Genomic DNA, 22,267 nt, shown 5'->3' with positions numbered 1-22,267 from the left:
TACCATTTGAGAATCTGAAAGTAATACAGACTTCAAGCAATTAAATTCCCTCCCTTTATAAGGGAAAAATATTTTTTTTGCAGTGGAAATTATTCAGTAATTCTATCACTGACAAATTAACTTTTTTTTACCACAGACTAAAAGCCGTCTGAGGGGCATTTAACCAAACACTAACTTTGTTAGGTCTAGAAACGTAAAGCTGCAAAAGAGATGAGTGTCAGAATTCAGTTTGTGTATAAATATAATGTGTACAAAACAGTTCTCAAATTATCGTTCCCTTTACAGTGTTAACACTGATATGTCCAGGACTATATCAACACTTTTTTGGTTAAAAGGAATGTATTAATCTATGCTAAATAAACAATAGCACATTGAATGATGTATTACTCCAGAAATCTGATTTCCAAAGTCCCATTTCATTCTTAAAATTTTAAAGTATGACAGATATCCTGTCATGATTACATCCAGAATGTTCAGCTATATAGGTAACTGCACTAGGATATAATCAATTCCTCAGTAAAACCATTTTATCTATACTTTTAAAAAAAAATAGGACATTATTAACTGTTCTCTGCCATTGATTTACTATTATTTCGGCCATAGATGTGATTTTTCCCATTATTGTGCTTTAAAGTAAACCACTAAACATTACTGCGATGCCTCTCAATGTGTATAGTCCTTACAAATCATAATGGTTAACTGAATGCATTACAATGTTACACAGCAGGGGATGCTTATTCACATTTTTGCAAAGGCAAAGCATTTTTTTTAACCCTCATGACTTGAGAATTAACATTCAGGTATAATGTTTTGGCCGATATTTGCCCTACAGAAATGAAAGTGGCGGAAATGAGAACTAAACCAGCCATTGCATTAATTAGCATTATTTTTACAAGAACGACACCTACAATCTTAATTATGTAATTAATTTTGATAAGATTAAAATATGATTTGGGTTGAACGCTGTCCAAGGCACAACATGTCCATGAGTCACTCATTGAAAAGGCTCCTACAAGGCTGGCTGGTTGCTAAGTAACATGACAGCAAGTTTGTGTTGCTAAGCTCCCTGCTAATGGTTTCATCAATGAGGAGCTTTATATGAGTCTAACTTACTCTGTTATCCTAAAGCTCTTGGTCTTCCTTTTATGGTGGTAACAATACTTTCAGTTTAAAACTAGAAAGGAAAAATGATAAGAGAAAGTAGAGAACAATTTTACATTGAACACATTTTAGGTATTTAGCAGGAGTCTTTAACGCTGGAGCAAGAGAACCCCAAACCAGCAGATATTATTGGTAACCAATTAAATGCTCAGTTTTTAAAGACTCAGAACAAATTGATTGAGAAATTAGGCAGCTGATTTCCTAAATTTGAGATTTCTCAACCCATTCATTAACTGCTTGTTTTCATGGGTTTCGACCAAGAGGACTGCAGTGAGAAAATATACTGCAAGCTAGGGGCCGACTATCCCTTTTCAAAACCGGAGCGTTCAAGAGATCGAGGACAAAAAGGCAGAGAACGAACGTGAAGAAAGTCCGACACTAGAGCTTCACTCATCGGCACTCCAGATTGCTCCAGATGACAGCCACCTCGGCTGTAGAGAGGAGGTTGTATGGGCAGTTGCTTTGTCAACATAACAGATTTGGAGCCCATTTAAAACTCACCACAGGAGGCACTTCTTTACAGAATTGTGCGAGTCTGGAACAAGCTACCCAACCATGTTGCTGAAGTGGATACCTTAGCTTTGCTCAGGAGATATCTGCATGTGATCTTCGGGGAACTTGCATGTATTCTTCGGACTCTCAACTAATAGCTTGACTAACCATGAAAAAAAAATCTAAACTAGTTCAGTCAGAATATTCTTGCTGCCTCAGTCTTCCCATGTGCCTGACACTGACCTTGAAATACAATGGTAAGAACTCACAACCACCATAAACATGCCACCATTACCAGAAATAATCTGGGGGGGGGGGGTAGTTCAGTCCAGTCCAAAATCTTAATCTGAACATCAGGCCAGACCAGGGGTTGAGCGCTCATATATGGGAACATCAAACATTATCAAACAGTACTGTATGTGGGGGGTTGGGGGGGAGAAGTTACCTATAATTTACTTTTGGTTTCTGTAAAATAGTAAAAAAAAACAGTTAAGTGGATATATGGACAGGCAAAGCACTGAATATATGCCAGAAGCTGATTCGGTGTTTATTCACAGCATTTCAGTAGGGATGGTTGAATGACTATAAGGTGAGAAACACAGAGCCGTGGAGGACTTAAGAGCCAACAAAGCAGAAGACCTGAACAATCACCAGGCACAGCAAGCAATTATAAAGCTTAATACCGCTTTAAAATCGGCACCCCCGCTTCTGCCATAAAACAAAAAGGACAAACCACCAGCAATCATTTCTTGAAAAAATTTAATTAAAAAACCCTCAAAAGTTAACCCTTAACCATGGACGAACCCTTTCTCTGATACAGTAGTGACGTTCTGAGATACTGCTCATTTATATTACATATAGCTGATCTTCTGTTCCACTCCCGAGTCTCTCCTATTTCCTACACATCGTGCTGAGACCCGTTTTAAGTCACTAGGACTACTTTAACAAACAACAAACTACGCAGGTAATCATCCTATGGTCCCATCCTGAGCCACATGCAGGTTTTCTTCAGCAGGGAGCATTTCCCACAGGATGCTCAAGATGTTTTTTCAAACACAAACACCAGGTATATGCCTGTACAAAAGAAAAAAAAATCCATTTAAAGTTCACAGCAATAAAAGCCTAAACCCGGTACATGCATAAATATGAAGAAAGTCTGAAGGTTGTTCAGATTTATAAACTAAGCATTACTTTGCTTTAACAAACATTTTTCTCTTTGGTCTTTCATTTGTGTGCACCTAGCAATTAGGATCTGCCTGAGGATTTCAGCATCTTAACTGTCGTGAGTCATTCCAGCCATGAACTCCACTGCAGGAGAAGCAAACCTATTACGAAAGTAAGCTCGACTTTATCAATCTATAACCCATTTCCTGCAACACAAACACAACCCACCAGTCTCAAAGTATGCTTCAGGCAGAGTGCTTGTGCTGAACCCTCTCAAAGCCACAGTGAGGCAGTCCTGCCTTTCTCTGTGGTTGCTTTCTCAAGGGAAAAAAAAAGCTATTTAAATCACAGGGCATGAATCTCATTCAATGCCTCTCATTTTCTGGTTGTGATTTGCTTTTAAAGTTAGTTATTTCTAAGCTTAATGAAGTATTACATAGTGAACAGCCTATTAAATGTTCACGATTTTTACAAGACTCTCCCACTGTCTGTAGCAGTAAGTGAACTAAAGGCACATGACTCCACTTGGGTGGTACACAGGTTAAATCTCCATGAAATACAGATATTTTTATATATGTTGGGAATAATAGTGATAATTAATAACTCAGACTTATATGGTGCTTTTTGGGACATTCCAGTCAAAGCACTTTACAGGTAATGCAGACCCCCCTCCACCACCACCAATGTGCAGTCCCACCAGGATGATACTATGGCACCAGGACGCTTACCACTCATCAGCTATCAGTGGGGAGAACAGAGTGATGATGCCAATTTATAGATGGGCGTTATTAGGAGGCCATGGTTGGTAATGGCCAGTGGGAAATTTGGCCAGGACACTCCACTCTTTTCAAGAAATGCCCTGGGATTTTCTATGACATTAAAAAATAATTAATTTTTTAAAAATGTTTTACATCTCATCCAAAGGATGTAGAGTGTCCCCATCACCATACTGGGGATCAGGACCCATACAGACAACAGAGTGAGCGCCCCCTAACCAGGCTCTTCCAGCAGCAACCTTAGCTTTCCTAGCTACGGAGGAGGAGGAGGAATGACTGGAGAAAGCAGGGAAATGGACACCAGTCCAGCACCCAGATCACTACTACCTTATTCGAGGTATCAGAAAGCACACACGCAAAGAATATAGAAAAGAGACCTGGCATGTTCACAGGTAAGAAAAAAAAACAGTCACTAGATTTGATCTAATGGTTAAGACATATTGAGAAGGTATATCAATGGAAACAGATAAACTCATTTCACCGCAGCTCAGCTGTACTTCCCAGTCATATCCATTCAGGGATAATAGGAGCAAGAAGAGGACTGAATAGCATTCTACAAAACAGGGTAAGTACAGGCTTTTTTTTCCATTCTTTAAGAACAAACCACTTGAAGTCAAGTATTAATTTCTTGAGAAGCATAAGGAGTCATTTAATAATTAGGCAAAAGCACCTTATGTTTACTGGAGAGAACGAAAACTGCTTTGCATTCAAGTAACTTAATAAACACAGCAGCTCTTCATTCTTCCTTAATGTACTGAGGTCAAGTGCAATTTTAGTAATCTCACTTCTGACATTACCTCTAAAAGGACATATTACCCTTTTGAATGAATGCCTACAGTGCACAGGAGGAAAAAAAACTTACCATTCTCTCTTTCAAAACAAAAAACCATAATGAAAACTATTTTTAAATGGACAATTTCAAAAGTAGCTAAAAAGAATTTCCAGTTACTCCCATCAGAACACAGAGACCCAACTCCAAAACCAACAGATTCAAGTTCTCATTCATACCTGTAGCCATATCATTACTCAACACTCGACCTTCTATGCAAATATGTAAGTATATTGCTGTTCCCGTCATGTTTTCTTCTTCTGTCCATCTGTACACCAACACCCCTGCTGTAAAACAACTCACCCACCCCCCCGGGGGAAATAAAGACACACTCTCTCAAATAATGACTGGATTCCTTTTAACAACAGCAGAAGGATTTTAACTTACTTGTTGCATCCCATTCGGACTTGCTTAAAGTGCCCTGTTAAGAAAAAACAATGCTCTCAGTTTTTCAGAATACATTGCTACACAATATATTTTATATTGATTGTATCTTCAGAGAGCTCAAAGATTTTGCTATTATGCTTTTTAGAACATCATAAATTAGATTAAAACAAAGGCTCAGGGTTTAAGTTCACAGTCTCACTGGAACAGAAACCTAATTTAAACTGGCTCGAAGCTGACAATTACCTGACATTACTTTTTTTTTGGCATAAAAAGCAGATTATATGTTTCTTATATACAGTGTACGGCAAGACAGAGGTTTAGTTTCTTCAGAAAGATGCCACTTGATGGGACTTGAGCCAGCCATGTACAACCTGAATAAACCACTGCCACGTTTCAGACTTATTTCTTAGCCAAGAAAAATCAAGCCGCACAAAAAAAGAAAGACACAAGGTACATGGCCACGATACTAATAAGGAAATGAAGCAGTTGAAGGAAAGTTTGAAATGTATTATTTAGTACTAAATTAAACAAATGATTGCTGCTAAACATGGTTCTTACCAAAGGAATTTTTACATCAGGGGATTTTGCTTTTCCCTCAGCATGTTCATAATCTCCCGGAGTGTCTGACACTAACTTGTTTCTTCCATCAGCAGGGTATTGCTATATGCAACAGAAAACATTGTTTGATTAATCATTTAAATACTGCTTCAAGCAATCTCCCTAATGACAGTATATGGGTTCTGATTTTGTACGAGTTCCTCCTGAACAGCATGTCAAAGTGGCTAGTGCTGTTGCCTCACAGTGCTGGGACCCTGGATTCAACTCCTAGGATGCAATCGACACGGAGTCTGTACGTTCTCCCTATGTCCATGTGATTTTCTTCCAAGTGCTCCGAATCCCCCCCTCCAAGTCTGAAGACATAGTGGCGGGTTAACTGGCGTGTGAGTTTGTGTGTGCTCTATTACGGACTGGCGTCCAGTCCTGGGTGTATCCTGCCTTCCGCTAGTTGCTTGTTAAAATAGGCCTTGGCTCCCCAGCAACCCTGTACTACATATAGCAGTTAGGAAATGGATGAATGGACAGAAGAAAACTGAATTCTAGTGCAAACAAAGCATTCTAGTCAGCATTATTCAGTCTTCTAATAATTTCCAAGTGTCCTGATACTACATCTGTTATAGAAAATATATCTCTCTTGGTTAAAAATTCAGATGAACCATTTGACTTATGCCTGTTGATGTCAAAGGCACAGAAAAAGAATGCATGCTGTTTGCCGATATATAGAAAATATAAAAGAACCCTGTAAAAAAGGTGACTTTGACCTGTATATTTATTAGAAACATCAGAATTGAATCACAAACTGTTAAACACAGATATTTCACAAAATAGTTAAAGACATTGCAATAACAATGTTATATTTTATAATAAAAACTCATTTAAAAGCATGTTAGGCCTCAATCTGAAAAAAACATTTAAACATTTTATGTACTTATTTCTCTTTTCTTGAGGCAATAAACTATTCAACATGCATAACAGTAGAGAAACCCTTGCAGTTGCTCACTTATAGCAATGTGTGAATGATGCTGAAATGCAATCTGAAAACTATATCTCTTATGTCAATGTTTTACATATTAAAAGACTAGAAATTTCCATATTTCTTTCTGTTACAACTAAGTGTAGAGATTTTTTTCTGAAGCTTTACAGAGTTCCTACTCAGTCTCTGGCTTCTCTCTTCATTAACATTGGAACACCTGGCGCATGATTCAATGTATCTACACCTACATCAAAGCAAAACCCAAATCAGAATACTCAATAAGGTCTTGCATATCTAAGTAGCATAGATGTCAGCAGCACAAAAAGTAAAAAATACATTAACAGATAAGACTACAAAGAAAGGCTGTACAAGAGAAAGATGGCTGACATTGGGTTTGCAGAAGAGGGTGACTCTGGATGCAAGATTGCTACTAACCATAAGATCACACAGAAAAATATTATTCTAATCACCAGTACCCAAGAGCGAACAAAAAAAAGAGTACACAAGCAGAGCTTACTTCCAGTGCCTGCATCCTTTTCATTAAGAGTCTGTGCTCCTCATTCTGAATCTTCTCTGCAAAAAACTCACAGAACGTCTTCTTGAACACCAGGCGCATGTTGTACTTCTTAGCCATTCTGAAAAAAAAAGTGAATTATTATTAATGCAGGTTTGTCAGTCCTTTATTTGTAAGTGTCTTGTCATTTCACAACACTGTTTTACTGGTCTGTTCTCTTCTAGTACTATACCTATTTACATCAGTTATATTTTTGTAGGCTCCTGCAGCTACCCCTCTGTGTGGAGCCAAGTTATATTCTTTAAATGACACAGTTCATTTATATAAAGACATGTTTTCTGGATAATGTTTTTTACAGAACTTAAATTTATTTTTTGAACGTACTTTTATCTGGTTTACTCTTGAATTGTGATCGTTAAAAATAGAATAAAAATAGGTTTTTAACCTGAGAGGTTCTGGTGAACAGATTAGATGAATCTACAAGGGAGCAGATGTACAGTTTTTAACCTTGCCTGATCATCAGCTTCACAGACCAAAAGGTGTAGAGTGACACCTGCTGGTACCAAGAGAAAACTGCATTTTAGGGAGAAAAGGAGAGTGTGATCTAGACTCCAGCAAGGCTTGAAGGCTTTTCTGTCTCTTCTTTGATTAATGTGTCGCATCATCACCTGTAAAATGTATTATCTTTCTTCCTTGCGTCGATACACCTTAAGCTTGACACTCCATCTATTAGTTCCAAGAACTTTCAGGGATTTCTTTCAAAATCTCACGTAAACCTGACAGTTAACAAAAGGTTGTACAGGACCTCCGTCTCTTCTAACTTTTGATCCAGAATTGATTATAGTTTTCGATTTAGGCAAACTTTCAAATCTGCTCTCAGCTCTTCGATTCAAATGGGATATGTAATGTATGTATGTTTTAGCCTTTTTGTTTCACTTGGGGATTGTGTTACAGTGCATACATAAAGGTAAAATACATTCTGATTTAATGCGTCTTGATTTCAGGCTGTTAGGCCACAAAACGTGTTACTTTGGAAAAGGTGTGTAGACCTGTATGTGGCCACCATTGGAAGGAATACGAGCTTCACATCTGCTATGGATGCAACACACCAGATTGCACATGAAGGCTCATAGAGCTTGAGAACCATGCGCCTGTCATTGATCCGAGCTGTAGTCCTAGATGCTGCATGCTAGACCCCTTCAACTCCTTCATCCCACAAATGCTCATAGGGTATCAAATGTGGCATGTAGGGCATCTACAACGCATCATTCACAACTTCTGCTGGCAAGAAAGGCACTTTTACGCAAGCAGCATGAGGACGTTCGCTGTCCTGTTGGAACAGCATGTCATGATGCGCCACAAAAAGGAAGAGAGATTCCAGACTTTGATCGATGTAACGCTACGGCCAAACTGCATGATGACAAGAAGCTCGTGTTCAGACCAACACATCTACACCACATTTGCAGACATTCATCAAGGTGATCTGCATAAAACCTTGACTCCTAAATAAAGATTCATTGGCTCCAACACAGAGGTCAAGCCTCCAACCCACACAGATGCAAAAATGGGATCGATCTCTTGAGAAGCAAGTATGGTTTTTCTTTCTCAGTTTTCACCAGGCATGAATGAGCATGAAGTGCTCAAGTGACTTCGACCATTACATAAGCTAAACCCATAGAACAGCTCATGGCTCGTGTCCAATCTTGCACTAATAAGGTGATTTAGTGCTTATACAACAGTCAAAACTGCATTGTTTTGGATGCTTTGTATACACACAAAACACAAAAGTACTTACTCCTCAAACAATGGGAAATACACGAGGAATTCGGGAACATTAACCACACCTTCTAGGTTAAAGTCATACTGGCAGCCGAAGAGGGGATACTCCCCTTTCTTCTGAAATGTGACTCTGTAGACATCATTTCCAAAGGAATTAGTCTCTGAAGTTTCAAGTCGTTTTCTGAAAACAAAGTTAAAAAGTCTTTGAAGTAGCATGAATGACGTTTTATTTGAGTTACTCCTGCAAATACTTTGTAATATCTCTAACTTGGGAGCTAGACGTTACAGTTGTACTATCAAATTAAGTTCTGAAAGATTATACACATGAATGGGCAACAGCCCTCAATTTCCAAGAGTCAATCGCTGCTATTATCAGGCCTAGAAAAAGTTTTATGCCCATGAAGATGTGCCATTAGCATACGTGTGGATATTAAACAAGGCACCACTGGACTGAAGGGAAGATTTTGTGACTGGGACAGAGCTGGCAAAATGCATAATAGCAGACCTCAAGCGTCAGGCAGGAATGAAGAAATCATCAATACAGATGACAGAATATTGTAAATGGAAAGTGGAAAAAAAAGAGATTTTAAAGAAAGGCACTCACACCAACTCAAAGGCATTAGGGGTTGTGCCAATGAAGTAGCCCCCTGGTCTCAGCCTTTCGCAGGCATTTCTCAGCATCATGTCAGCCTGCTCCCGCGTCTCGAAGGAATAGTGATACACAAACTGACAGCTACAGACATCAAAGGTCATCTCAGGGTCTTTTAGCTTTTCCGCCAGGACTTCCTAAAATTGGGGGGAAAAAACAGCATGTCACTGTTACCGAGAGAACTTGCAAAGACAGATGCCGTGACCTTTCAAATCCTTTACACTCAAACTCATTAAAGCCGCCCTTATTAAATGGTTTAATTTTTCATGCAACTGTGAATCTTGTAATTTTCTCTGAAAATCTAACTTTACATACAAACAGCATTTTTAACTATCAGTGGTTTACCATTTTGTTTGGATGTTGCTTTAGATTTAAAATGTAACAATCTGGTTTAAGGGGTCATGACAGTAAGTTCAGATGGCAACGAATCATGGAAACTGTAGGGAGGTGAATACAATTACAAAGGCTACTTTCTCATTTTACTTATCAAAATAGCTATGAGAACACAAAATAGGATCGTATCGATCAGAAATCATTGAACAATTCACCCTGTGTACTATGGACACCTGCAGTATTGTATTAAACCACCCTAGACATGACATTTCAGCTGGATAGGAGGAATGTCTTATCATATTACTGATTATTCTAATGTCTCTATATTATTGTTTCTTAATATGCACAATGTATTATGTTATAACTAAGTTCTCATTTATCTGTAGGTAAAACATGCAAGATGAGCATCATTTATAAAACAAAGACGCAAACTTGTGCCGAATTTAAATGCGCACCTTTGAGCAATCTGCCGTAATGAACTCCGCGTTGAAGATATGGTCATTGGGCCGGTTCCGACTCTTCATGTCCTCATAGCGCTGCTGGCACTGGTCTACAGACACCGAGGCGATATCTGTGAAAAACGCCACAGCAAGGTGTTGAGAAGGAACTACCTTAAGAACCAAGGCATGTCTAGAGGATAATAAGAATGAGCAGAAACTGAAAATGAAATTATCAGCCCCTCACTGACAGACATTTTCCTTGGAGTTACCCATCTAAGCCTGTAAAGCACTTTCACAATAACTGAAGTGTTAAAAGTTAAACAACTGGCAGCTATTCCATTCTTTGTCATCTAATGAGTTTTAGTCTATTCTCAGAAAGATCATGCAAACCTTTTAATACCAGAGGCTGGCACTTGCACAAGTCTAAGTTAAAATAACAGGGTCAGCAATAATAACGATAGGCCAGCAGAAGAAAAAAAGAATGACAAAAAAGTGTATTGGTTCAACAAGCAAGGGGGCTTGCTCAGAATGAGGAATATGTCCAATAGATGCACTGTTTGATCGTGCCTGAACTATTTTATTAGACGATTATGACAAGAATTTCCCAAGTGAGGGTTGAGGGGCCGAGTCAATCAACGTGTCCTCAGACATTTATGTAATGGTTTGGCACAATAGGCTTTGTCAGGACAAATATTATTTGTCTAACTGAAGATCCAACTACATATAGAACTGTTTCCCCAATCATCCTCACCAAATGTGAAAGTGAAACACCATTTGTTTTAAACTGGAAGGAAGGTTGGGATCCTAAATACAGTGCATTTTCAGTGAGCAGATATTAAGTGAAATTTATTTTGTTGTATAGTTGTATATTGCTTTTTCTCTGGACAGGACCTCTGGGACTTCTGGGTGTGCTTTCTTTGCTTCTCTTTTTGGATCCTGAGAGACCCAACATGTGAGCACACGTGCAAGTACAGTATCAGCTAGAAGCGGCGCTGTTCTGCTCCATACACTCTCCAGGCACAGACTGCGAAGCCCGCAGCTCCACAGAGCATGCAGCGAGGGAGAGGGACCATTCCCTACACGGTGGGGCAGGGAACTGGAGTCAATTTCAAATTATGAGGATTCGGAGCAAAAAAAAAAAACATGTTCAAATTCTTAAAATTAATAAAACAAAGATGCACGATCTAAAAACAGTTACTTGAGGATTTTAACTCAAGACTAAAAGGGCAACTCTGCGTCTTTAAAAATCCTGAGTCGCCTGATAGTAGGCGTGTTCTGGTTCAGCAGATGAGAGCTCCCCAGGTGAAAAGCCAAAGGTAGCAGGACGGCAGATGGAGACCGCTGCCTCAGCCACAGCCCTCACAGCCTGCTGGGAAATGACACCGAGACGATCTCCAATCATTCCGACGCTCAGGACAGTGCCCCCAGACCCGGGACTCCACCTACCTGCACACACAAGCCTGCTTATCCTCCCCTTCCTCCACTTCAGCAAATCTCCCCCTTTCCCACAGCCAAGATCCAGAACGGTCAGGTCCCTACGGCTTTGTCGCACCTTCTCCAGGATATCCCCTGCAAGGAATACATCCAATTAACCAACATCTCTTTCGTATCCGTCGTACAGTGGTGCCTCTGTGAGATACATTTTAAATGGCTCCCAAATAATATCATCATTAGGAAACAAAAAGGACCGCAACCATTTTGTCTTTGTTGTTGTCTGTTACACGTTTGCCCTTGATTAAAAAACAACAAGCTCACATTTTCTATTTATGAATGGTAATTTATCAATTATTGAGGTTTTGTTTTGCTTCAGGGGATAATTCCCCAAAACAATTGTTGCCTTTCGCAAAACATAACTGTGAGACGTATGATGTGTTATTTGGAATATTATTTGAAAACTTCTTTGCAGAAATGAGAACAAAAACAGTGAAGTGGTTCACATTTATACCTTAACCACGAGAATGAACAAATCTATCCATGCATATTTCATCGACGAATCTATAGGCTATTCTGATGTTCACAGGACAATAGGTGCTGAATGCAAAAAAAAAGTTTCATGTGTTCACTGAGTTATTTCATAATTGTATTGATCACATCCTTGCTCTTAGCCTAACAACAGCTCCCTACATTTAAAATATCATACAAAAGGACTAAATAAAATCAGAAAATAACTCACCAATGAGCACACTCTTGAGCCAGTTGTTGAAGTTCCGGAGGTAGAAAATTCTGCTTTGGCTGCGAGCTGCTAAGCCAACTTCCTGAAGTGTATTATAATGTATGGCTACCTTTTCACTATGGCCTTGGTCTGAATGCTGCAAAAAGACGCAGAAATAAAAACTGAGGGACCAAATCTTCTGCTCAACATAGCAATACCAAACGTACCTTTAAGATAAAAATGCGTTCTCTTCATCTGCCACTGGTAATGCATCTGGACCCTATCTTTGCTGAGGCCACGGGATAAAAGACCTTTGCAGAGCAGAGTACATCTGCTCCTTAGAAGTACAAGATGGAACCAAGTGCCTTTCAGCATAGGGAAGCACAACGCCAAATAGAAACAATGTCTATAATAAGAACCAACAACATTAAGAAAAAGACACTACAAGAATATAAGATGGCGCAGATATCATTGATCTTTAAACACGTGACAATCATTCAAGATCTCCAACTTATCTTACAGAGATGAGTGAATTGAACAACTGGAAACATATTTCCTGATGCTCGAGATTTACTGAAGTGCCTTTAAGACACGTGTAAGATACTGGTTACAAACATCAGGGTGAGCTGAGCTGCTGCTGTACCCCTCTGATGAGTACAGAAAGTGCCTCTTGGAATTTCTGTAGTGCTGAACATCTTCAACAGACCCTCCACAACGTAGCAGCCTAACAAAAAGCTTTTTCAATATCTTATCAACGCCACATCCAGCGCAAAGAAAACACAACACAAATCGAGCCACACATCTCTACTGGGCCTCCTGGTTGTGGCCACCGCTGTAGGACACCTGCACCCAGACTTTCCAAAACTGAGCACCTTCCTCTTTCAAGCCGAGGTACGTCCTTAATTAACTCCTGTGTAAAATGGTTATCCAAAGTATGACATTTCACTCTCCATAGGGATATTCCTGCTACTTACAGTCTCTCTTACCTGGCCTTCCAGCTCATTTAGCTCTTTTCAATATGCTCCTATAGGCACACGTCAGGTGTGCACATGGCCAGCGCCATTTCTCCCCAGACACTTACTCCTACTCAGTCAAATCAACGTTTTTGTGGCCGTACAGGGTAAGACAGCTGAAAACGATTTCAAGATGCATTTTCTAACCGCTTCTTCCAATTCAGGGTCTCGGAGGAGAAGGAGCCTCTCCCGGCAGGCTAAGGGCACAAGGCGGGGTACACCCTGGGCAGGATGCCAGTCCTTCACAGGGTGCACTCCCACCAGGGGCCATTTCCCCAGAAGCCAATTAACCTACCAGCAGGTCCGAGGACCGTGGGAGGAAACCCAACTCCAAGACGGGAGAGAGCACACAAGCTCCACACAGGCAGCACCCTGCGCCTGGAATTGAACCCAGGGCCCCAGGGTGCAAGGCAGCAATGCTAACCACTGCGCCACCTGAAAACAAAATCAGGACCTTTCGCTTAGAAGATGAAACCTTCTTCGATTAGGTTGTTTTTGAGCTGTGCACGGAGTGTACAGACCTACGAGACTCTCCTCTTAGTGATTAAGCAGCATATTTAAGGTTCCTTACCAGCTTCTTGGCTAGAGGCTCGTCCTCCGGCTCCCGTTTCCTCTTCCTTGGGGACTGCTGGTCCGATCTGGCACCCTCTCCTTTCCCACAGATGCCAGAACTAATGCAGGCGACGCCATTTCCATCTCCCTCCGTGTGCCTTTCTGTAGCCGCGCTGTTTAAATCCTTGCGGTCCTCCGGTTGGAAAACGCCTCCATCCGAAGAGCATTCCTCCTTCTGAGCCGCACCTTCCATGGCTACTCCTGAGCACCGATTCTCCACGCAGCTTTTCTTCTTTTCCTTCAAATTTACTACTAGAGATGTGTCGACTGTTGAATCAAATCCTCACTCCTCCTTCGCTATGTTTTCTGCGAAAACAAGGCGAAATCTGTAAACACGAGTGCATCCAAACACCAACAGAGACCTTTACAGTTTCTTAGGTAAACTTCTTCTTCATTGCACCTCTTTGACTCTACAGTGAACGGTGAAATCAATGCACATACTGAAAAACCTCAGAAATGCAAGCGCCCCAGAATAAAAAAAAATCATGTTTGGTTTACTCAATTATTTCCAATAGGCTCTCGAATGGTTTAAAATATGTGATTTGAGCCGGAAGGTCCTTGATGTTACAGGCTAGAGTGACCCTTGCCATATGGGGACTTGCGTTATCTTGCTAAAACATTAAGGAATTCCTCTGGCATTGCTGCAACAACAGCTGGTGCACTGGTCGCAGAGTGAGGCAAACAAAACAGTGTCCAAGCAAGATTACAGCATCACCAAGCCAACTCCTAAACCTGGCGCTGACTGACCCCGATACCAGCAAAACAGCGCTGAAATTGCAGTGTCGCCTTCGTACATGCTCTCTACCGTTGCCAAACGACAAGGAACCCCAAACCATTCTTTGTCAATATCCAGGAGTTTGTTGAATAAATAACAGTCATGTGATGATACCAGAGTGGAAGGGGGTTGGGAGAGACTGGAGACTACAGTGTGGTTAATGGGTCTCACACAATGCCAGTAAATTCTTCAGTGTGCAGAAGCCATGGCAGAACCCAAAGCAGATACTAAAGTGTTAGTTACGGAGTTATATTGGATGGATGGATCCTGTATGTGGCAGTTTACCGATACACGAAGTCCAGGAGAGCTACCGTGTCTTCATTACACCCTTGACTCCTAATGACCGTTCACTCAGGTTCCGTTTCCACGCCTTTACTTGTTGATGAATAAACGCCATTCCGAGTAAAATCGATTCATGCCGATACCAGAGACGCAGGGTGTATTGGAGACTATACTTTGAATATAATGTGAATAATTTAGATAAAATGTATTTTTATATATTTTATGGTCCTTTAAAGGAAACAGTGTTCGCTAGAATTTTGCTGTACATGTCGTTCTCTGGGTATATGATTTGTAGCATTATTTACCATAATTGTTTTTTTTATTATGAAACGATTTTAAATATTGTAGTTGTGGTTGTTTTCTGTTGAAAACGGCAATGTAGCGGTGTCCTGCCCAACAGGCGAAATGCGCCACCACATGTACAAGCGGTCAACAGCAGGATTAATCCTAGATTAATGACCGGCGTCACCTGTAAACCGGACAGGCTGAGGTGAAATGAAAAGCGCCCAGCTTTATTTCGGATTTAGCGGGTGTTTCGCGTTTCTTCACTGGGAAACAAAATCGGCCAAAGCCAAAAGGACCGTAACATGGCAAAACACCGCACCCGAGAAACAAGAACCACTCCATGAAATTCGTGAGAGAGCCAAGCGGACAGGTTCACGCTGCCCCTCCCCCATCCTCAAACGTAGCTTGTTTCCCCACTCCGGCTCCATGGAAAACTTTCCTTTTTGCTCACGTCTTTAAAACAGGTTTTTTTCCCCCATTTCACGTTCAGATAGTCTACTCCAACAGATAATACACGTTTAGCGCTGCGTCGTTAATTCTCAACCGTGATAAACGTGGGGCGCGTACGAAGTTCTTCAGTATATACCATCAACTCAGTATCACACACCGGCTTCAAGACGTCCTGAAATCATTCAATAACCCACTCCGAGCACAACACGTAACAAAAACATCTAAAGAGAACATGCATCAAGCTACCGACTAAACCAAAACAATACATTCATAGGGATTAGACTGCAAACTGCGACACACATTTCGTTACTAGTCGTTTAACAAATCGAGCCGCGGTTTGTCTAACGATCTTACGTGGGTTTTTTTTTTCAAACGTCTAAATCCAAGATTATAGCTGATAGCAGATTTTCGAAGATGCCCAGGAACACGAACGAAGCATTACAACACAGTTGTTTACATTACACTCAAAAATTATCCGAGGCTAATTCCGAGCTAATCTAACTAGGGAAAGAACCAGTTCTGTTGAAACATTAGCACACGCGCAATTAAAAATACTGAAAAAGATATTTAATTTCTGTAAATAATAATATCCGCACTATTAACATTTCACCGTCGCACCATACCTACTTTGTTACGGCATGCTACTTCCGCTCCTAAGCATGCTGGGAAAGCAGTAGATCCTGTTTCCTTATTTGAGAAAATCCCCGCCCTATCGCCGGTGCTGGACCTTGTAGTTTTAATGATGAAAGTAGAGGATAGTGCCACACTAGTTTTGAGGCTTCGTTGCACTACATTTCCCAGAGTCCCGCGCGTGTTTCCCACCATGCGGGGAGGCATGCCATCTAGCTGGTGTGTTCTGAATGACAGAGCGGGCATGTCTGTCTTTCGGTTCAAACTTTAGTTGGGATTTCACCACATCATGCTGGACCTAGTTCTAAACGTACGTACTCTGAACATTTAATAGAACTGCGTTTTAAATCGAAAAACCCCGTGTGTTTTTTACTTATTTGCTGGGGAGTTTTTGCCGACATATATTTGGCAGGTGTTCAGAATGGGGCCTTAACTGCTTCTAAAGCTGGACTTGACTGTGAGGGCGAAGGCTTAGAAATCACCAGTCACGTACAAATCTTCCAGCCAGGGCTTGTCAATGCCAATTGTCTCGAGAGGCCTTTTAAATTAGGTGAACAGAAACGTAGGCATCACAAATGAAACCAATATACAGTGTAAGAAACCAGGCATTTAGAAGTTTAATCGCTGAACGTTTGTTTTCTTTTCCTGTGAACAATGATAATTTCACTCTTGGACATCCCGAAATGCAAGAATCTCTGCGTAGCCAGAATATACTGTATGGTTTAAAAGAGTGATACGATTTTTTTAATCAAAATTGATATATCCGGCCTTGATATATTCGGCTTCGCAGATGTTTTTTTAACCAAAATATTTTTGTATTTCAGCTCAGGTAATAAAACGGTTGAATCAATCATTCTTTTAAGGTAAGACTGCTTTTTAAGTTTTTTTTCTTAGTACACTTAGTTTTTTGGACTACTACAACCTAAAGGGATCTCCTCTCTAGTTGATGATTGTTTTATGACAAATTACAACGTGAAAGTTACTTTCTTAATCATTCTTGTTCATAGGACTGACAAAAAAAAATCACCTATCGATTTGTCAGACTGTGAATCAAAATCTGTGAATGTAAAGGTTCTTGAAAATTGTGTTGGTCACAATTATTAAATTCCTGTGTGGAATGCAAGTCACCAAATTCAGAAATTAATTATAATGCAGGTTTATATGATGAAACTAAGGATATATATATACAGTATGTGAAAAAAGAAGTGGTTTCATGGAGGATTTTTAACATTAAGATTGGGAAAAACCAATAGGAATGTCAGTTTAGGAATCTAGTAGATAACTGCGTCAGTGGACCTCCCGGAGTAAATACTTGTATTGATGTAGTCTCTTCTGACAAGATGGAGTAAGAAAAACAGAAACATCAGGGAACTGCTGTCTTAGTATTGATGTTTTCGAATAGGTCTTCAAACTGCGCAGGCGAGTCAACACAAACATTTGCAAGTTCAGAAAAGCAGACAATGAAGGAATGAGACAGTACATAAGTAGAAAGGGAAAATCTACATATAGATCTTCTAGAAAGTGTATGGCAAAGGTTTATATGTATTCTGCTTGTAACACAGAACAGATTCAGTTCACGAGTAAACAAATCAGAGTCAGGAAAACAGTGGCCCAGAATGCTGAATAAGTAAATTAAGAAGAATATAAGGAGAAATGAAGCACTTCATAAAGTGTTAAAAAAAAGTTATAAAACTAATGAAATGCATTCTTGAGATAAAAAGGATATTAGACCATAAGAAAGATAGTAAGGAATTTTGCAAAGGAGACTAAAATAAATATTAAGTTTTTTCCAGTATTGCAACAACAAAAAAACACAAAGAAATGATTTGTCTAGGGGATAAAAATGGGAATGATTTCAAATGATGATGAGAACATTACTATTCAGAGAACTCAGGGCTGGTCAAAAGCCTGACTGATACATTTAACACAGATATAGGGTTTTGCCTTTGGGTAGCAAAAATATAAATTCCAAATATAAAATGTAATACGGGAAACCGCAGTTTGAATAGGCTGGCTTTGAGAAAGATTATCATCATTTTCATCTTCTAGACAGCTTTGGGAGAAGTGATCAAATGTGAGGATACATTGTTAAAAATGTAACTTTATAAATCAAGAAATGTTATGTTACAATATTGCATTGCAGCAAGACCTCATGATACAAAATATTGCTCTGGAATCATGCAAGTACAACAAAAAAAAATAATATGGAGTAAGGATAATAAGATTAGCAAAACCTGTCTGCACTGTGCTACACAAAAGTATTGTAGTAAGAATTAGAACACAAATACTGTGGACGGATTTTTAGTTGTATAATCTAAAAGCCACATCTTCATAACCGTAGAACGTACAGTTAACAGAAGTTCAGTGGGATATCAAGAGTAATGGAAAAGATGTGGCACAGGAAACATCGAGCTGAAAGTTCACACGTAACGGATCTGTAAAATCGATCTACCCCCAGAATAGTTAAATTGTCTATTCCTGGGATAATAGCAATTATACGGTGTAAAGGATTAAGGCCAGAACTTAATTTTCAGGCTACATTCTATTTCAATGAAGGTAAAGGAAGCAGTTTCGACATTAAAATGCAAATAGGTGTTTGTAAACATTATTGCACAACAAATACAAAGCATTAATTAGTATTACTTACAAGAAAGCAGTTTGTCGCATCTGATAATGCATCTCAAGTGGGTACATTACCACGATCGTGTTTGATTAAAAGAAATATTTTTGTTCGGTCCCAGGTTCAGTAACTTAACAAGAGTTAAGTCCGCTTTCCTGGAAGGCCGGAATGTACGTCGCCCGATTCAAATGAAGACAGATCTTTTAAAAACATGTATTTAGGTTGATATGCGCTGATGCTGATCGCGGGGATTTGTCAGACCCCGCCGGAGTAAATGCGTTTTCTTGTTCTTTGTAATCTGCTCCCAGACGGTACTGGAGCCTGGAGATGCAGCGGCTTCTGTTACAGACTGTTCTCCGGCAGGTGCACGCGGCACGCCCTCTCCTTCTGTGCCCGGCTCCAGGCCCAGCGGGCGGTGTCCCACCCGGAGGTCCCTGCAAGGGGTGGCTGTCTCCCTCCCGGCGATGGGTGAGCGCGTCCTCCGCACGGACGGCCGCGGAGCCGCGCAAGGCCGGCATCAACGACGAGCCCCCGCCGGTGTCTCCACAAGGGGCCCTGGGCGCCACGGGCAGTGATCCGCCACCCGGCGCAGCCCCTGAGACAGAGGCGGACCCCCTTCAGGACACATCCAGCGGCCTCTACCAGAGGTTTAAGAAGACCTTCAAGCAGTACGGAAAAGTCATGATTCCCGTGCATCTTGTGACGTCTACAGTGTGGTTCGGCTCATTCTACTATGCTGCCATGAAGTAAGTGGAGAGCTTTGAGCTTCAGACCTGTGTGGAAAGTGGCTTCCACTTTGTTAAGGGTCTTCACAAAGAGCTGTTCGCTCTGCAACCCGAGTTTAACAAGGAAACAACCATTTATTGCCTGGGAAGCTCCATTGATAATGCCAGGCAAAAATAATTTAAAGGTATTTGTGCTATGGTGAGGCATTGTCAGTATTTCACTCGGTAAACTACAGGAATACAGGACCTACTTTTGAGTTTCCCACAGATCCTAAGACAAGATCTCCAATAAGATGCACATGGGGGCTTCAAATAGTGATGGCCTGCACAAATGGGGTGCCTGCTGGTGAAAAGACAAGCTTACGAACATACCTTGTAGTTAAAAGAGTGTCGGTGGGCTGTAAGTGCTAAGTTGGTCACTGTCCTATTTAAAAAAATAAGTGCTCATTCCCCAGCTGAAACTTTTCTATTAGCCCTCCAATACCCACTTAAAGAAGAAGGTTGGAAATAAAGACAAAGATCTACCTCCTGAAATAATATTTTGAATGTATCCTCTAGTTTGTCCAGGGGTTCTGGATGGAGCCCTCTCTCGTTGATGTGCTGTAGGGTTTCCTCCGGATTTGCCCTGTCATGTTGTTCTTTAGCTGTGAAGACCACAGACCCAGTTTCAGCTTGAATACATTCACCGCACCCAGCTTGTGCGGTCTCTCCCTCCCCTGCAGTCTGCAGTTTGGCTTGTTTGTTTTTACCATTGTGTGCGCCGGCCTACCACCCATGCATCATCTGACATCTCACTGTACGACTCCTTTCTTGATTTGAAAAAGGCGACAGTGATCAGACATCAGATCTAAAGGTCTCCGGAGGACCGTCTCTCAATTTAATCACCTCCCATTTGCATGAAGGTTGATTTGAGCATAGCTAGCATCAAGCTCATTGTGTAATGATGTGATCGAGTGATGCAGCGGAGCTTTTGCACAAACTGATCTTGACGATCGTGACCAGTGTCGTCACATGGGAACAGTCAATACTCTAAGCCAATTTTAAGTCAATTGCTTGGTCAAAGGATAACTGGTAACTGACAAAGGCGGGGAATTCAGGATCATTTCCGCGGTGTGCCGTCATCCTGCATTGACAGCTAGCATTGCCTGGGCCCCATCAGAAGTGGTTGATGACGGTAGTTGAATTTGGAGAAGAAACAACTGTGTTCAATGTGTTCTTCAGGGGAGTGAACTTGGTTCCCTTTCTGGAGTTTGTCGGATTGCCCGAAAGGCTCGTAAGCATGCTGAAGGACTCCCAGAGTGGTTATGCACTGACAGCCTACGCCATGTATAAGGTGAGTATTGTACTTAACTTGAAATGCTGGAAACGAATTTGAATGAATATGTTAAAATCAACAAAAGAACCGAAGACAGTTAGACTAGAACTGTATTCAACGGTTGTTCGGTTATTTGGATTGGGATTACATATTAGCATCGTTTAACACAAATAATTCTGGAGTATTCTCATTGGAATACATGACTCAGAAATCAGAGCGTGGACACTCTGGGGTTTGCGGTCTGTATATTCATTTCTCCTCTCTTCCTGAAGATTGCCACCCCAGCGAGATACACTGTAACCCTGGGAGGAACATCCTACTCTGTAAAATACCTGCGCAAGCATGGCTACCTGTCCACACCACCCCCCGTCAGGGACTATATCCAAGACAAAATGGAGGAGACGAGGGAGCGTCTGTCGGAGAAAATGGAGGAAACCAAGGAGAGGATCACGGAGAAGATGGAGGAGACGAAGGACAAATTTACTGAAACCAAGGACAAGTTCTCAGAAAAACTACAAGAAACCAAAGACAAAGTGGCTTTCCGGAGGAAAAAATAATGTGTTTATTCTGTCTCGAACTGAAAAGGGTAGTTCTGGTCATTTCTGGGGACAGGATGACTAGAAAGCGTGTTGAATGTGAATTGGCCATGTAGGTACTCATCATGTCTGCAGATTTCCTGCACTCTGTTAACAAATCTCTTCGACCATCAAAGTTGTCAATTTCATGAACTTCTGGAAATATCTTGGTGAGATCTGATTGAAAGGTAATAGTATCCTCTTTCATTGTCTGTCCTGTGTTCTTCCAGTGATGACGGTATATATCACAAATTGGAAGGGATGCTACTTCTGTACAATATATAGGTTTGAAAAATAATTGTTTTTACATGAAATACAAGTGATCAAATGCTAAAAAGAGAGACTAAAACCTCTAAAGGTTTGTTTTCATCAGCCTGTACAGCACTATAATAAATTATTCACGTTTTAAGGGCTTTGGGTTGGCTTTGCTTTTAGAAAATATTCAACATTTTAAAATGCCTTGTGCTTGTGACAAGAAAGACGTTGAATTATTCATTTGTTTCAGAGTTTAATAATATGTCTGATTAACTGTTCTGTGATTGTCTATTCAGATCAACACTACCCAGTAACACAAAAATTCCAAGTTTGAATAGGGCCTTTATAGCTGGATTTTACGTTGCATTGTGAAGATTTCCACGACGTGGACAGGCATCGTATTTAATCCAGAAACACACACAATAAAGGAATTATCAATAGCCACTGCTTTCAACTTCGAATGCTGTCCTGAATTTAAAAGTGTTCATTGCTGTGTACAGTCCTTGATGGACATGGTTGGTGC

General features: G+C 40.6%; 2 protein-coding genes across 5 annotated transcripts; one reads left to right on the top strand and one right to left on the bottom strand.

Annotated features, from left to right (window-relative positions):
- Positions 1 to 2,395: 2,395 nt before the first annotated feature.
- rnmt (RNA (guanine-7-) methyltransferase) lies at positions 2,396 to 16,332 on the bottom strand. Of its 4 annotated transcripts, none has more exons than XM_088600853.1 (11): positions 16,252 to 16,332; positions 13,792 to 14,138; positions 12,229 to 12,364; positions 11,502 to 11,624; positions 10,071 to 10,186; positions 9,238 to 9,419; positions 8,650 to 8,814; positions 6,858 to 6,975; positions 5,368 to 5,469; positions 4,810 to 4,843; positions 2,396 to 2,727 (listed from the first exon to the last, which is right to left on the bottom strand). In XM_088600853.1, the coding sequence occupies exons 2-11, from the start codon at positions 14,023 to 14,025 to the stop codon at positions 2,690 to 2,692; spliced, it is 1,248 nt and encodes a 415-aa protein (XP_088456979.1). In that variant the 5' UTR covers positions 14,026 to 14,138; positions 16,252 to 16,332; the 3' UTR covers positions 2,396 to 2,689. The 4 variants fall into 4 exon arrangements, with proteins under 4 accessions (XP_088456979.1, XP_088456982.1, XP_088456980.1 ...); XM_088600856.1 differs by having other exon boundaries at positions 16,248 to 16,265; XM_088600854.1 differs by lacking the exon at positions 16,252 to 16,332 and adding an exon at positions 15,979 to 16,196.
- A 90-nt stretch (positions 16,333 to 16,422) lies between these two features.
- mims1a (mitochondrial inner membrane scaffold 1a) lies at positions 16,423 to 21,899 on the top strand. The gene is made up of 5 exons (XM_088600852.1): positions 16,423 to 16,564; positions 17,079 to 17,117; positions 19,183 to 19,620; positions 20,821 to 20,932; positions 21,187 to 21,899. Exons 3-5 carry the CDS (start codon positions 19,202 to 19,204, stop codon positions 21,469 to 21,471), a joined length of 816 nt encoding a protein of 271 aa, XP_088456978.1. The 5' UTR covers positions 16,423 to 16,564; positions 17,079 to 17,117; positions 19,183 to 19,201; the 3' UTR covers positions 21,472 to 21,899.
- The last annotated feature ends 368 nt before the right edge of the window (positions 21,900 to 22,267 follow it).

The sequence above is a fragment of the Lepisosteus platostomus genome, chromosome 12 (assembly GCF_059453375.1).
Source record: "Lepisosteus platostomus isolate fLepPlt1 chromosome 12, fLepPlt1.hap1, whole genome shotgun sequence".
Classification (NCBI taxonomy): Eukaryota; Metazoa; Chordata; class Actinopteri; order Semionotiformes; family Lepisosteidae; genus Lepisosteus; species Lepisosteus platostomus.
Note: the sequence above shows the minus strand (reverse complement) of the source record. Positions and strands in the feature narration are given on the sequence as shown.